This window comes from Balaenoptera borealis (assembly GCF_965194805.1).
Source record: "Balaenoptera borealis genome assembly, chromosome: 5".
In the NCBI taxonomy this organism is placed as follows: domain Eukaryota; kingdom Metazoa; phylum Chordata; class Mammalia; order Artiodactyla; family Balaenopteridae; genus Balaenoptera; species Balaenoptera borealis.
In genome coordinates this window covers 60896414-60910588 of record NC_138862.1, presented here as the reverse complement: position 1 = coordinate 60910588, position 14175 = coordinate 60896414, and the positions used below count along the sequence as shown (strand labels likewise).

At 42.6% G+C, this 14175-nt stretch overlaps 1 protein-coding gene across 12 annotated transcripts in view; it reads left to right on the top strand.

The window, feature by feature from the left end:
• The window catches only part of ZBTB20 (zinc finger and BTB domain containing 20), a 799945-nt gene that overhangs the window by 722962 nt on the left and 62808 nt on the right, over positions 1-14175 (top strand). For all 12 annotated transcript variants that reach the window (XM_082394692.1, XM_082394696.1, XM_082394693.1 and 9 more), the window contains 3 exons: positions 5147-5247; positions 12883-13046; positions 13422-13609. In XM_082394692.1, the coding sequence (XP_082250818.1) occupies positions 13036-13046; positions 13422-13609 (199 nt within the window). In that variant the 5' untranslated portion in view covers positions 5147-5247; positions 12883-13035. The remainder of the gene's footprint in view (positions 1-5146; positions 5248-12882; positions 13047-13421; positions 13610-14175) is intronic.

Below are 14175 nucleotides of genomic sequence, written 5' to 3'. Positions count from 1 at the left end.
TATGAAACCTCATAAAGTCATTTTCACTGAGTCTTTTTTAGAGTATAACTACTCTTTAAGTAATGAAATATGACACACCATGCAATAGTTCTAATTAAAAACCCTCGGGTGTGTGCTAAGGCAAGAGGGAAATAAGAAGAAGGAGAGAGGTTTTACCCAATTTACCCAAAAGTGAAAGGAAAATCTTAGCAAGAAAATGTGGAGCTGTGAAAGAGGAGTGTGATTAAAGGACAGAAAGATTATGTCTCCATTTAATTATAAAATGCACAATTTAAATCTAATGTTAGACATACTTAAAATGTACACTTATGTAATTACACAATGGGTGTGTATGCTTCCAGGTGATTTTTCACTGCATTGTACTGGACATATCGACCAGTGATTTCCTTTATCATTTAATGTAGTTGCCAAGGGAAGAAAAGAGAAGGACGCTCTGTCTGGTGAAGGGTTGATAACTGTCCAGCCATGTGATGGTTTAGTAAGAACTATGAGGAACTCTTGAGCCCAATTTGCTGTCTACGTGGGTGTTACTATTTAATGGATCTCTCAATGCATAGCATGGCTCCACCATACTGGCCAAAGAGAATATAATGACCAGCACCACGTTTCTCCTCTGGTGAGTAACAGTGAGTAAGGTGCTCACCTGGGGGAGACAGGTGAACTCTTGTAGGGCCGGAGGCTAGCATTTAAGAGCTGAGCTTTTCTGGACAAGTAAAATCTACTGAGATCCCCTGGAAAAGTCTGTTTTCCTCACCTAGGTAAACACTGTTACCCCCACAACGTGTTTTGTTGGGCATTACATCTTCAGGAGAAAGAAAATGATTCCGTTTGAGAATGAGGATAGAGAGGAGATTAAACAATTAATGTTTCGTCTACCACAAGAGAAGAACAAGGGACGAAAATTAGAACAGACCTGGGAGCAGTCATCTATCCTTTTCTACAAGTAGATTGGTGATATAATGAAAGGAAAATAAGTAAAAATTTAAAAAAGCCTATAGGATAAATACTGGGCAAAGCGAGGTGGAAAAAGATTTATTGGTGTGGCATAATAGCAAGATTGCCAATAGCCTATGTTTCTGTAAGATGAATTTAACCATAGAATTACCACAGCATGTTCTCACCAAGAACTTCAGCTGAACCCCCTGCTTTTCCAAAGCGTGAGAAATTTCTTCATTCTGCTTTTTCACCCTGAGTTGAATCACCCCAGTGGTATTTGCAGTATTGTCACAATTGTTTCTGCTGGTAATGTTAAAAAGGTTTGCTTCCTTGTTCTTTAAATCCATCCTCATTTTTTAAACATCAGTTAACTATAAAAGGACATTTATTAGTTTGATTTATTGAAGTGAATAAGTGAAACAAAGTTTTTCTTTTTGTGGAACCCAGTGTATCCTTGCAGGCTATGCACCCAACCCCTCACTCTCTCTGGTCTGGTCACTGCTGATGGTCTGCTGGGTCTATTGGTGCCAAGCAACACCGGTAGATATTCAGAGATTTGTGACCTTTTCTATCAATTGTCGTTGCTCAGCTGCTAGTAAGGATGTGGCCTTGAGCAAGTCAGTTCCCTTGATCTCCTCATCTGAAAAATGAGGGGTTGGAGTAGATGAGCTTTAAGGTCTTTCCAGTTCAATCTCAGCTTCCATGACTCTAAGCAAGCATCTTTATTGCTTTTATTTTCTTTAATAAACTTTTTATTTTAGAACTTTTTAAACTTTTTACTTTATATTGGAGTATAGTTTATTAACAATGTTGTGAAAGTTTCGGGTGTACAGGAAAGTGATTCAGTTATACGTATACATGTATCTATTCTTTTTCAAATTCTTTTCCCATTTAAGTTGTTACATAACATTGAGCAGAGTTCCCTGTGCTGTACAGTAGGTCCTTGTTGGTTATCTGTTTTAAATATAGCAGTGTGTACATGTCAATCCCAAACTCCCTAACTATCCCTCCCCCCACACCCTTCTCCCCTGGTAACCATAAGTTAGTTCTCTAAGTCTGTTTTGTAAATAAGTTCATTTGTATCATTTCTTTTTAGATTCCACATACAAGCGATATCATACATTTCTCTTTCTCTGTCTGACTTACTTCACTCAGTATGACAATCTCTAGGTCCATCCGTGTTGCTGCAAATGACATTATTTCATTCCTTTTAATGGCTGAGTAGTATTCCATTGTATATATGTACCACACCTTCTTTATCCATTCCTCTGTTGATGGATGTTTAGGTTGCTTCCATGTCTTGGCTATTGTAAACAGTGCTACAATGAACTGTATCCTTTCGGACCATGTTTTTCTCTGGATATATGCCCAGGAGTGGGATTGCTAGATCATATGGTAGCTCTATTTTTAGTTTTTTAAGGCACCTCCATACTGTTCTCTATAGTGGCTGTACCAATTTACATTCCCACCAACAGTGTAGGAGGGTTCCCTTCGCTCCACACCCTCTCCAGAATTTATTGTTTGTGGATTTTTTGATGATAGTCATTTTGACTGGTGTGAGGTGATATCTCATGGTAGTTTTGATTTACATTTCTCTAATAATTAGTGATGTTGAACGTCTTTTCAGGTGCCTCTGGGCCATCTGTATGTCTCCTTTGGAGAAATGTCTGTTTAGATCTTCTGCCCATTTTTTGATTGGATTGTTTGTTTTGATGATATTAAGCCTCATGTGCTGTTTGTAAATTTTAGGGACTAATCCCTTGTCAGTCACATCATTTGCAAATATTTTCTCCCAATCTGCAGGTTGTGTTTTTGTTTTATTTATGGAAAGAACTTAAAGCTCATCTACCCCAACCCCTCATTTTTCAGGGGGGTTTCCTTTGCTGTGCAGAAGCTTTTGAGTTTAATTAGGTCCCATTTGTTTGTTTTTGTTTTTATTTCCATTACTCTGGGAGATGGATCAAAAAAAGATATTGCTGCGATTTATGTCAGAATGTTCTGCCTATGTTTTCCTCTGAGTTCTATAGTGTCCGGTCTCACATTTAGGTCTTTAATCCATTTTGAGCTTATTTTTGTGTATGTTATTAAAGAATGTTCTAATTTCATTTTTTTACATGTAGCTGTCCAGTTTTCCCAGCACCATTTATTGAAGAGACTATCTTTCCCCTATTGTACAGTCTTGCCTCCTTTATCATAGATTAATTGACCATAGGCATGTGGGTTTATTTCTGGGCTTTCTATCCTGTTCTATTGACCTATATTTCTATATTTATGCCATTACTGTACTGTTTTGATGACTATGGCTTTGTAGTATAGTCTGAAGTCAGGGAGCCTTATTCCTCCAGCTCCATTTTTCTTTCTCAAAATTGCTTTGGCTATTTGGGGTCTGAATCAGCAGACATCAGCTGAGCACTAACCTGTGTGCAAGGCATTGCACTCTATGGGTACAAAGTAAAAAGTACACAGAGTAAAAATGGCCTCTGCCTTCAAGAAGCTTAAGGGGGGGGGGAGACAAATTACACAAATAATTATTAGAGTCCATAGAACGTGGGAAGGGAGTGGTGCAAAAAGTGCTTAAGGATTTGAGAAGGGCACTTTCCTTTGGAAAATGTCTCATAAGCGAGGTGGTGTTTGGATGACCCCTAAAGAAGCTCTATGTAGACATTGGGAAAGGGGAGGAAAGACCATGACCATGGTGAGAACAAGTGGGACTTCTGCAGTGTAGAATGCACTGTAGAAAAAAAGAGTAAGAAATTAGATTGGGGCTATATTGTAGGAGGCTAGAATGCCAAGCTGAGAAGTTTGCATTTGATCCAGTAAGCAAAGAGCAAAGGAGTAATGTGTTTAGAATGGTGCTTTAGAACAGTAAATGTAGTGTTGTTGTGAAGGATGGACTAGAGGTACAGAGGATCTGGGGGAAGGGAAGCCGGTTAGGAGGCACTCACAGAAATCCAGGCAACACGTGATAAAACGATAAATAGGTGTTGGGATAAAAAGTGAGTATTGATTCACAGCCTGAGTAAAAACCACAGGAGTTGGCAGCTGATTGGATATGGGAAATGAAAGAAAAGGAGGAACTAAAGAAGACTCCTCAGTTGTAGGCACAAGTAACTGGACGAAGATGGTACCAGTAGCAGGAAATGGGAAGGCTGGAGAAGGAACATATTTTGAGGGAAAGGCAATGAATTCTGCTGGAAACTTTCTGAATTAGAAGTGCCTGTGCAGTGTATGATGGAGATGTGAGCTTCTCAAAGTTAGAGGCCCCATCTTATTCATCTTTTCTAGGTGCCTAATAGAGTCTATGTAAACAATGAATGAATGAACAAACAAGCAAATGAATCAGCGAACTGATAAGCAGCAGTTATTTAGAATGCGGGTCTGGAGCTCTGTAGACAAGCGAGAACTAAAGATAGCCATGTGGGTGTTCTCTATGGAGAAGTGACTGTTGAGGCCATGGAGGGTGGCTGTGTAGGCAAAGCTTGAGGAGAGAGAGAATCTTGAGGCCTGTCTGCATTTAGGAAACAGGAGAGAGAAGGCAGGCCAGTGAAAGAGGCAGAAGAGAACTGAGAGCGGGAAGTCAGGATGATGCAGCGTCCCAATGAGAAGGGAGGAGAGTTTCCGGAATAAAGTGGTCATCAGGGCGCAGTGTGGCCAAAGGGGAAAGTCCTGGGAAAAGACCTCTGGGCCTGAGGCTCTGAGACAGACAAGGGTCCATTCTGTAGCCCCTGAGGCTGAACTCCTCGGGGTTAGAGGATATGGCAGAAAACAGAGGCTGTAGTGAAGGGTGGAGAGAAGGCAAGAGCTCAGAAACATGGCCAGGTCAGTGGGCGTTTTTAAGATAGGCAAGAATCTCAGAGCAACAGTGAGAGAGAGATTGCGGTGGAATGAACACTGGACGAAGAGTCCGCTGTGGCCAGGCTTCCCCTACCCTCACCCTCCACCTCAACTCCAACTCAGGATCACACCGTCAGCTCCACACTGGCGGGTGCTGTTGACAGCTTCACACCAGACAGGCAGTCAGGTGGAAACACTGAAAACGGGGCCTGGGCAACACCCTCTCCACCTCCCTCCCCTGACTCAGTGTTCTCTGGTGCAAAGTGCAGGACCCGACTCTCAACCAAGTCCCACGGTTCTGGCTCTGTAGAATGAGTGATCACCATCACCTCTTCATTTAACAGCGTTATCTTTGTTTGTTCCTTGTCTGATCCAGATGCAGCCGCTCTCTGTTCCCTGCCCCAATGAACATCTGCACTAGGCCCAAACCTTGGAGTGATTTACCTGAAGAGTGACACCATTTATTTGAAAACTACTGTGAGTACATTATGCCTCCAATGAAAGGCTTCTTAGTTCACTTTGTTTAATTTTTTTTAAAAACTCACACAATTGTAAGCGCAGATGAAATTTTAGATGGCGTCATCTCTTGGATGCGGCAAGGTGACCAGACTCCGGCCTGAAGTACCTGCACTGGTTCTCCGCTTCCAGCCTGCAGTGCGCACCCTGGTAGCATCGCGCCCGCCTCGCTGGGGGGCTGCGCTGAGCTGCATCTGAGCGCACCTTGCAGGGACCGGTGCTGTTCTGCTTGGTCATCTCGCCTCTGCCTGAAGCGGTGGCAGCTCCAGCCCTATCTGTTTGCTTCTCATCCCCCTTCTTTGCCACTCTGTTGAATCTCACTGCAGCTTGTCATTTCATGCCACCCTGGACACATCCGTGAGCCAGCTTTCCGTGCCTGTGTCCACCTGTGATGTAGCTGCATCTCTGTGTCCCATGCTGTGGTCTCCTTGTTACTCAAGGGGGCCAACACCCACCCTTGCAGCTGCGGGCTTCTTCAGCCATATCTCTAAACCATTGTGCCCAGGTCAGCTCTGCCCTCTGGATGCATAGCTCTGAGTACTTGATTTAGTTCCCTCCACATCAGACATTTATGTAGGCGAAGTACAACCCATGCAAGTCAAGTTGCAGAAATAAGTTGGGGTAGGAGCTATGATGCCTACAGAAAAATACTGATGAAAGAGTGATCATTCATTCATTGATCATTGCTAGAAGTAACAGATGAATATATGCTCAAGTATTCATTGATCATTGCTAGAAGTAACAGATGAATATATGCTCTCTTTTACTAGAAAAGCCAGAAATTTAAATTACTTAGAGGCTATGCATGCAAAATAATTATACATTTTAGAACAAAAACTCATTCTGGTTGTTATATTTACACATTTTCCTATATGGTGTGAGGCAGGTAACGGGATGGTGTTTTACAGACATCTCTGTTACTGGAAAACGCCAAACCTGGGAGACTAACATCCCTCTCAGGCTTCAGGTAGGATTTTCACATTCATATTTTTTATGTCTTTAGCTATTCTGGCATAAATCAAACCCAAAGGGATGAAGTCAGAGTTTTGTGTTGTTTTATTTTGCTTTGCATTTTACCTTTAATGCTGTCAGTCACCTGAATTGTAATTGGTGGTGACGGATATGAAGGCAATAGGCAGGCCTGCCTGGCCAGGTTGGAGGTGGGAACCATCAGACTGATCTACAGTACTAACGGGCTCGAGGGACTGGGGACTAAAGACATGATAAAAGGTCAAAAATAGAGTGTCCTCATTCCATACCCATACAAGGAACTTGCTTGTGTAAGCACCTTCATTCGTCCTTAAGTTCAAGCGAAAGAATGCGTTAGAAATCCCCACATCTGGACAGTTTTCTGAGTTTTTCTTCATCACAGAGTAATTATTGCTGGTGCAAGTATCACAGGCACACCAGGATGCAGCCTGTTTCCAAAGTTTCAGCCTGGTTTATCCTTTGGGAGGGAAGAGAGTCTTTGCCACTCCTACCTTCCTGTACTGCAGAGAACCCATAACCAGACCTAGAAATCAGGAGCTAAGATTTCCTAAAAATCTCCGGGAAGCCCACAAGGGAGCCTCTGTTTGTGCCATTAGACATATTTCCCCTATGCAGAATGCCAGTGCCTGCATTCATGTTTTGCAGGTCCTAGAGAATGGACAAATTGGGTTCTAATCCTTGCAGCCTTTGCTTTTCAGAAACTCAGCTTCTCATGTGTAAAAGAGAAATAATAAAACTTACAGAGGCTTGATAGGTGCAAAACCTTCATTGAGTGAGGTGAATATGGTATAAAAATGTGGACTAATTTCAAATGTATCCCTCCCTATGGATTCACAATACCTGGGTGAAGTCTCAAGGCCTGGAGGTGGGTAAGGAGTGGGTGAGTGTTAGATTTTAAAGCCTCCCCACTCCCACACCACCTGCACAACTGGGCTCGGCAACCTGCCTACTTACCTGGATTGTTGCAATGACTAAATGAGATAACGTATATGTCGCGTCTGGCACAGCAGACATGAGTATATTTACTCAGCCAACTAAAATTTACTGGGCATTTACTATGTGCCAGGCACTGTTCTAGGCACTAGGGGTGTGGCACCGAACAGAACAAACCAAAAATCCTTGCTCTCACATAGCTTATGTTCAGTTTTCTTCCCCCATAAATTACAAATAGACAAAACAGGTAAATGGACACTAAGAGAGAACTGATTTCATTTGATTTGCTGTGTCTTTCCTTCCAGAAAGTATAATTGGGAAGAAAAGGGTAAAGGAAATGGAGAGGGGAAAAATAAGTATGCTTATTCATCTCCCCCTCACCCCTGACACACACACAAAAAACCCCAGAACATTCTCTGCCCTGATACATGGCCCAGGAGACCGACCTCTCTGAACCACGTTACCTAGGCTGCCTTCTCCTCTGGCTTCCCTTTGAATTTAGGCAATAGGAGGCATCAGAAAGAGACATGAGAGTGGGAGGAGAGTGGGGTCAGGGTATTATGAGTCCAGCCCCTTCCCTACTCCAGTTCTGACTAGACTTAGGGAACTCCACACCTTTCCTCGCTCCTTCGGTTTAGCAGTTTAAAGCTGAGATTAACAACCTCGCACCATTGCTAGTCCCTGGTGTATCACCATCCCTTGAGGATCCCTTAACCTCCTCTGTACCCCAGTAGAGAGTCCTTTCATTAAACGCTTTTCAGTTAAAACCTCTGAGTGTGCCATCTGTTTCTTGCCAAGATCCTGACTGATACAGTGAGGGAGAAATATACTGAAAAACATTATAAATCAACCTTGCCAAGAAGGTTGAAAAATTGAGGGAATAAAATATTTTAATCATGAAAACATCTTAAATGGATCTGAGAACATTAGACCAAGCGGTGAAAGGATAAATTGTAAGAAGACGTGATAAGATAGAGTACCAAAGGTTGGTTTCAATGAATAGACCATAGTGCTCAGGTTTGATGGGCTTCTCTAGGCCAAGTGTAGCTTGCTTGACTCTCAACTTCAAGAGGAGCTAATAGTGTAGTAGCAGCAGTGACAAACACGTGAACAGAAAGAAGGTGTCAGGGGGGTGATACGGTAAAATCCAAGTGTTGAAGAAGAGTTTGCTTATCCTAGCATTCTTTCTGCCTTTGCTGAAATTACAATCCATTTGCCCCTGCCCAAATCTAGATATTAAAAAAGATAAAGCGGGGTGGGATAGGGAGGGTGGGAGGGAGGGAGACGCAAGAAGGAAGAGATATGGGAACATATGTATATGTATAACTGATTCACTTTGTTATAAAGCAGAAGCTAACACACCATTGTAAAGCAATTATACTCCAATAAAGATGTTAAAAAAAAAAAAAGATAAAGGAAGTGCCTCCTTCTAGGTGAAATGATGAAAACCGCAGAACTGATGCTTTCTGTGAAAGAGCTACCTTCATGGGGCACTGACCGTGTGCCAGCGCTATGCCAATCACTTGACAGGAAGTGTCTTATTTAATCCTCACATCAGCCCTAGAAGGTATTATTATTTCCATTTTACAGATGAGGAAACTGAGGCCCAGAGAAGCAGAGGAATCTGCCTAGGGTGCACAGCTACTGATAGAGCTCAGTTCTACTACCAACCCCCACTGGGGTGGTTTGTTACCACCTCCCCTTTGCCCCTCTTCCCAAACACTCTACTAAGCCTCTTCCATGTATTATTGGGAAGGAGAGCAAAGAAATAGTTACCACACCAAAACGATTGGGGTGGGGGAAGGACTTCATGAGCAAGGTCATGGGTCAAAATTGTCATGATCCAGTGACTGAGTATTTATCAAAAAGAGGTTCTGACTAATTCTTTTCCATCCAACCAGGCTGATAAGTGGAAGGCATGTTAATGTGCAGGAGAGGGTGGGAGCCCAGCGAAGAGAGAAAATTGGGAGAGGGGGACAGAAGAGAACACTCTTCCCTCAGCAGCCCCCGGAGACTGATGAGAGCTCACACAGATAAAATATTTATTTTCCATATGTTGCCGAAAGCATTGCCATCACTGTATGTGTGCAATATGTGCAAAGAAGTGTGAAATCTATACATCAAATGCCACCGACCTAGTTAATTTCCGTGCATTTAACATGCTTAATACCTACCATCTCCTCAGTATGTTTTCATGTATACTTCTTGACACATAAAATACGGTCTTAATAAGGAAAGCGCCGGCATCATCCACAGCCTTACTCACTGCTATGTTTCAGCCCAAAACTTGTTGCCAGGGCCAGCACAATGAGAGTTAAAAACCAGTAGGTCCCGCTGGCTCACTCAGCCTCCCGTCACCTTAAATCGCCTTCCCCGTTCTTGAAACAGCCTTCTTCTCATAACAGAAATGTCTGTAGTGGGGAGATGAAAATGTTTTTGTTCTCTGTGGACAATTGGGAGATAGAATGTCAGAACTGACCGTTGAAACGCAGGTGCCTGCGGCCACACTTTTTTTGAATGCAGAGCTCCACCCGTGCGGCGGGAGGAAGTGCACAGTGATTGGTCTGTTTCTCTGCGGAAGTGTTCGCGTACACCCAGTTTTGCTTTGCATGTATTTACGAAACATCTGCCCGTTTCTTGTTCTTAAATCCTTCCCCCTCACCAGCCCCCTTTCTCCTTTCTCCCATTTTCTTTCTTTGTTGTCGTTGGCTCGCCTAATTTTTCATTGGAGCTTTCATTTTCTGGTTGAGGGGCGACTTCATCAGAGTGTATAATTTTAACATGGAGGGAGGGAGGGAGGGAGGGAGAGAGGGAGACAGAGAGAGAGAGAGGGAGAGGGAGGGAGAAGGAGAGGGAGAGAGAGGGAAAAGAAAGAAAGAGGCTAAGCGGCCGGCCAGAGCTTGGCAAACCAACCTTTGGCATGGTGACCAGAAGGAAGGTTCTGGTGTGGTGGGGAGTTTGCCTGACATGCTGCCTGGAGTCCGCCTGTGTGCTGCTGCCCTCTACAGGCTCCAGGGAATAGTGCACAGCCACCGAGGCTTGGAGAGACTTGCCCTCAGACGTGCTGTGCTTATATAATTCTTTTACACAGCCAAAGAAGGTATTTTCAATTAATTAATAAGGACTTGCTTTTTCCTCCTTAATGAAATATGAACTGCAAAAATAGGGTGAAAATAACTGCACCTGTGCATGTCTAGATGTAGATTGCTGCTACGTTTTAGTGTTTCTCAGCTCTGGAAAAAGGAGTCCAAAAGAACTATTAGAGAGAGTGAGATGGAAAATGAATTGTTTCTAAGGACAATGAGTGTCTCTCTGTTATCTGTGCAGTTGGGAAACGGCCCAGTGGTCTAAGGACAAGTAAAGTGATATTAGGCAAATGAAGGGGTGAGCCCAAAGGTTGAGTTTTCAGTATTTTCTGTTTGTAGAAGTGGTTTCAGTGCCTCTGTGCTCTGAATGTTCTCCAGAGGTGACCCCTGAGACAACAAACAGGAGAATATGGTGCAAGATGTCAGTTAGAAAGCAGGATCAAATCCAGGGAAGGAAGCAAGGCCATTGATATAAAGAACAATACAACTTTTGCGAAGTTAAAAATAAAAGAGTAATGTTGGTGGGTTGACCACGTACTCATGTTTGGAAGAGGGCTTCCTTAATTTCCTGAAGCACACATCTGAAACTAGCCTAGGCCTTGTTTATGAGTATCAGAAATAATTTTTTTTTTTTCCCTTAAGTGATGTCTGTCAGTGTTTCATCCCGATATTTAAATGATTCATGAGGACCAGCCTAGCTTCAGTGGGCAAAGTGGTCCTACTCTTATCAAATGCATTTCGTAGATTCAAAGGAAAAGCAGCCAGTCAAGGTAGATTTCCCTGCTGCATAAAGAATAGGAAACTTAATTGGGATTCAGACTATAACTATTCTCAGAATATACTTTAATTTCAACTCAATTTCATTCCATCAACACACCTATATTGAATGACAGCTTTGTCTAAGCAACTCTGCTTAACAGTATACACTAGACAGCAAATCTGGGAGGGCAGAAACTAGGCTTGTTTTATTTCCTAGCCCATGCTGGCACATCATAAGCACGTAACAAGTATTTGTGAAATGAATACATGAATAAATGAATAGTGGGAGGGAAGGAAGAAGGAACGAATGGGTGAACACAGGGACTTCAAAAATAGCTATGACATGTTTTTCGCCCTCAGAGAGTTTACAGTCTCATAGACATGGAATTCACCTTGACTGTCAGCCTAACGTGGTCATCTCAGATTTAGTGAATCAAAGCTGTGAGAGTAGAGAAGTCAAGGAGGATGGGAGTCAGAAAGTAAACAACAGTCTAAATAAAAAGTGTTATGGTGATAGCAATGGAAATATAGATGTGCAAAATATGAAGGAAGCACAATTGTCAGGACTTGACAAACTGGCTTTAAGGCAGAGGAAGGTGTATGACCCTGAGGTTTCCAACCCGGTGACAAACCTGGTGACAGACAGCAGTGATAGAAATAGGGACCGTAGAGGAAGCGTTGGTTTCCATGGAAAAAAACGAGTTGGGCTTTGGAAACTTTGATCTCGGATACTTCCCTACACTGAAAACCAGAAACGAGCTCCTTGAAGGTCCATGTAGACCCTCAAGATTTGGGGGTTTGTTTCTTAGTCACCCATTCAACAAAGAGTGGGTAAAGGAATCCAATTTGTTGCTTTTGTACTGGCTTCCTCCATCCTGAAAAATATGTCTGAAAGCTCTCCTTCTATTTTCATCTTTACCATGCCATCTCTGCCTCCTGCCCTCTGGAAAAGCAGATTTGATTTCACAACCTGTTGGACCAGAAACACAGCATGCTAATCATAACACCATATTCTGCGAGGGCAGATTTAACTACCCAGTACAACAAATTTCAATACAAAATATTCTGTATAACAAGTCCATTGCCGTGCTTAGAGAAACAAGGGAAACATGGGAACAGACCTACTTACAACAAATTCTGTACCACACATATTCTCCTACCAAAAAAATAAGAAAATACTTTTTTCTGTTCACCATACACATGATGATAAAAAAAGGCACAGAACCAAGAAAATTGGGGGGATGTTCAGGGTATGACAAGTAATCCAATCGGGTTTGACTAGGGCCTAGGGTGCATGCAGCATAAGCTAAGTATTTATTCATTTACATCAGTTGCATGGTCCTAGGGAGAGGAGCTGACTGATGGCTGAGCTCTTTTACTTCTTATTCCTGGTCCCAAACAACAATTAGTGACAATTACTCTCTAATTCCCTTCACCCATCTCTTTTCAAACACACAGTCCCAAACACACAATCACACTCCTGTACTCCAGGATCATGCACTAAATCAAAAAACAAAGGGAATCTTAAGCTTCACGTGGGTAAAGAGTTGGAATAGAGGCTCTCTGTGTGACACCTTCCTTCTTTACCTACTGGAGTCTAAGCTCTTCTTTTCACTTTTCATTTGCTGCTTTAACAAATCCTTTCATCACTACCCCTCTCATCTGTACAACCTGCAAATTTAGATTGTGATTTGAAATTATGTGTTGATCTAAAATAAAATCTAATAACAGCAAGAAAGTTGACTGTTACATAATGTGTTCCATGAATAGAAACTGAAAACCAGAAGGAACCTTTAAGGCCTTCTAATCCAAGCCCTTTATTTTACAGATGAGGAAACTGAAGCCCAGAGAGGTGAAGTGAGGTGCCCAAGGCCACACAGCAAGTTAGAGGCACAGCTAGTACCATAGCTCAAGTCTCCAGACTCCCAGTCCAGTGCTCCTCCCATTACTCCACGGGTCCTGTCTCTAAGCTTCCTGACAAATGCTAGAACGGTAAAACCTCCACTAGTATTTTTCCAGACCATGTTAAAACTCTTAACGGGGGAAAAAAGGATGCTTTCTTGGATAATGTCAGCCATACGTAGCTCAAGCTGTCTAAAGTTCTGGGACAGGGTCTTTTTATGCAGCCAACAGAGTCCAAATGTGGTGCTGTTTGCTTGGCCCATATGCTTTCATGTGTTCCCAGTTAGGCCATTACTGGAGGGAAAAAAACAAGAATCAGCTTGTTTTAAAACAAGGGACATACTGGACTCCCTCCCATCCCCCCTCAGAAAAAAAAAAAAATCAAGTTATCTTTAACAGATTCTAAAAATGCCTTTTCCCAAATATGCAGTCAGTTCCTTCAAAGGGCCCTTTGTTTATTTTCAGGAAGAAACCCAAGACAGCTGAAAACCAGAAGGCATCTGAGGAGAATGAGATTACTCAGCCGGGTGGATCCAGCGCCAAGCCGGGCCTTCCCTGCCTGAACTTTGAAGCTGTTTTGTCTCCAGGCCCAGCCCTCATCCACTCAACACATTCACTGACAAACTCTCACGCTCACACCGGGTCATCTGATTGTGAGTACACCACTTACACCACTAAGGTGATGGTGTCTTTGCGGTGCTGGGAGCAGGCTTCTCCCCCGGGTTCGGGCTTTTTTGCATTCAGAGCAAGCTGTTTCCATTCGGTCTTCTAAAGTAGCCAAAAGTAACTTGCCACCATTTTGAGTCAGCCAACATCTATATTTTCAAAGCTAGAGTGTATTTCAAAACCAGGTGACCAGCCATTTGGCCTCAAAAGGCTGATTAATTACATCAATCACATTCTCTTTCATAACATTAACTCAAAAACAGAAGCCGTGTTGCTGTTTTCTAATTATTCTTTTGTCCCCGTGATCTGAATAATGGTACTTCCACCATGACAAAATTGAACAACCAAATATGTACCTCAAAAGGAAACTTCCATTTTGAGATTACATAACACAAGTCAGCTTTGCATTAGTTATTGTAGCTTGGCTGAATTTCTGTCTTTCCCGTTTTTAATTTATTTTGAAGTGGTTAAAGGACAGCATAAATTTACAGAAGAAAAGAGAATGGCTTCCAAGAATTCAGAAGCCACCCAGACTTCACGTAGCCAATAAGAA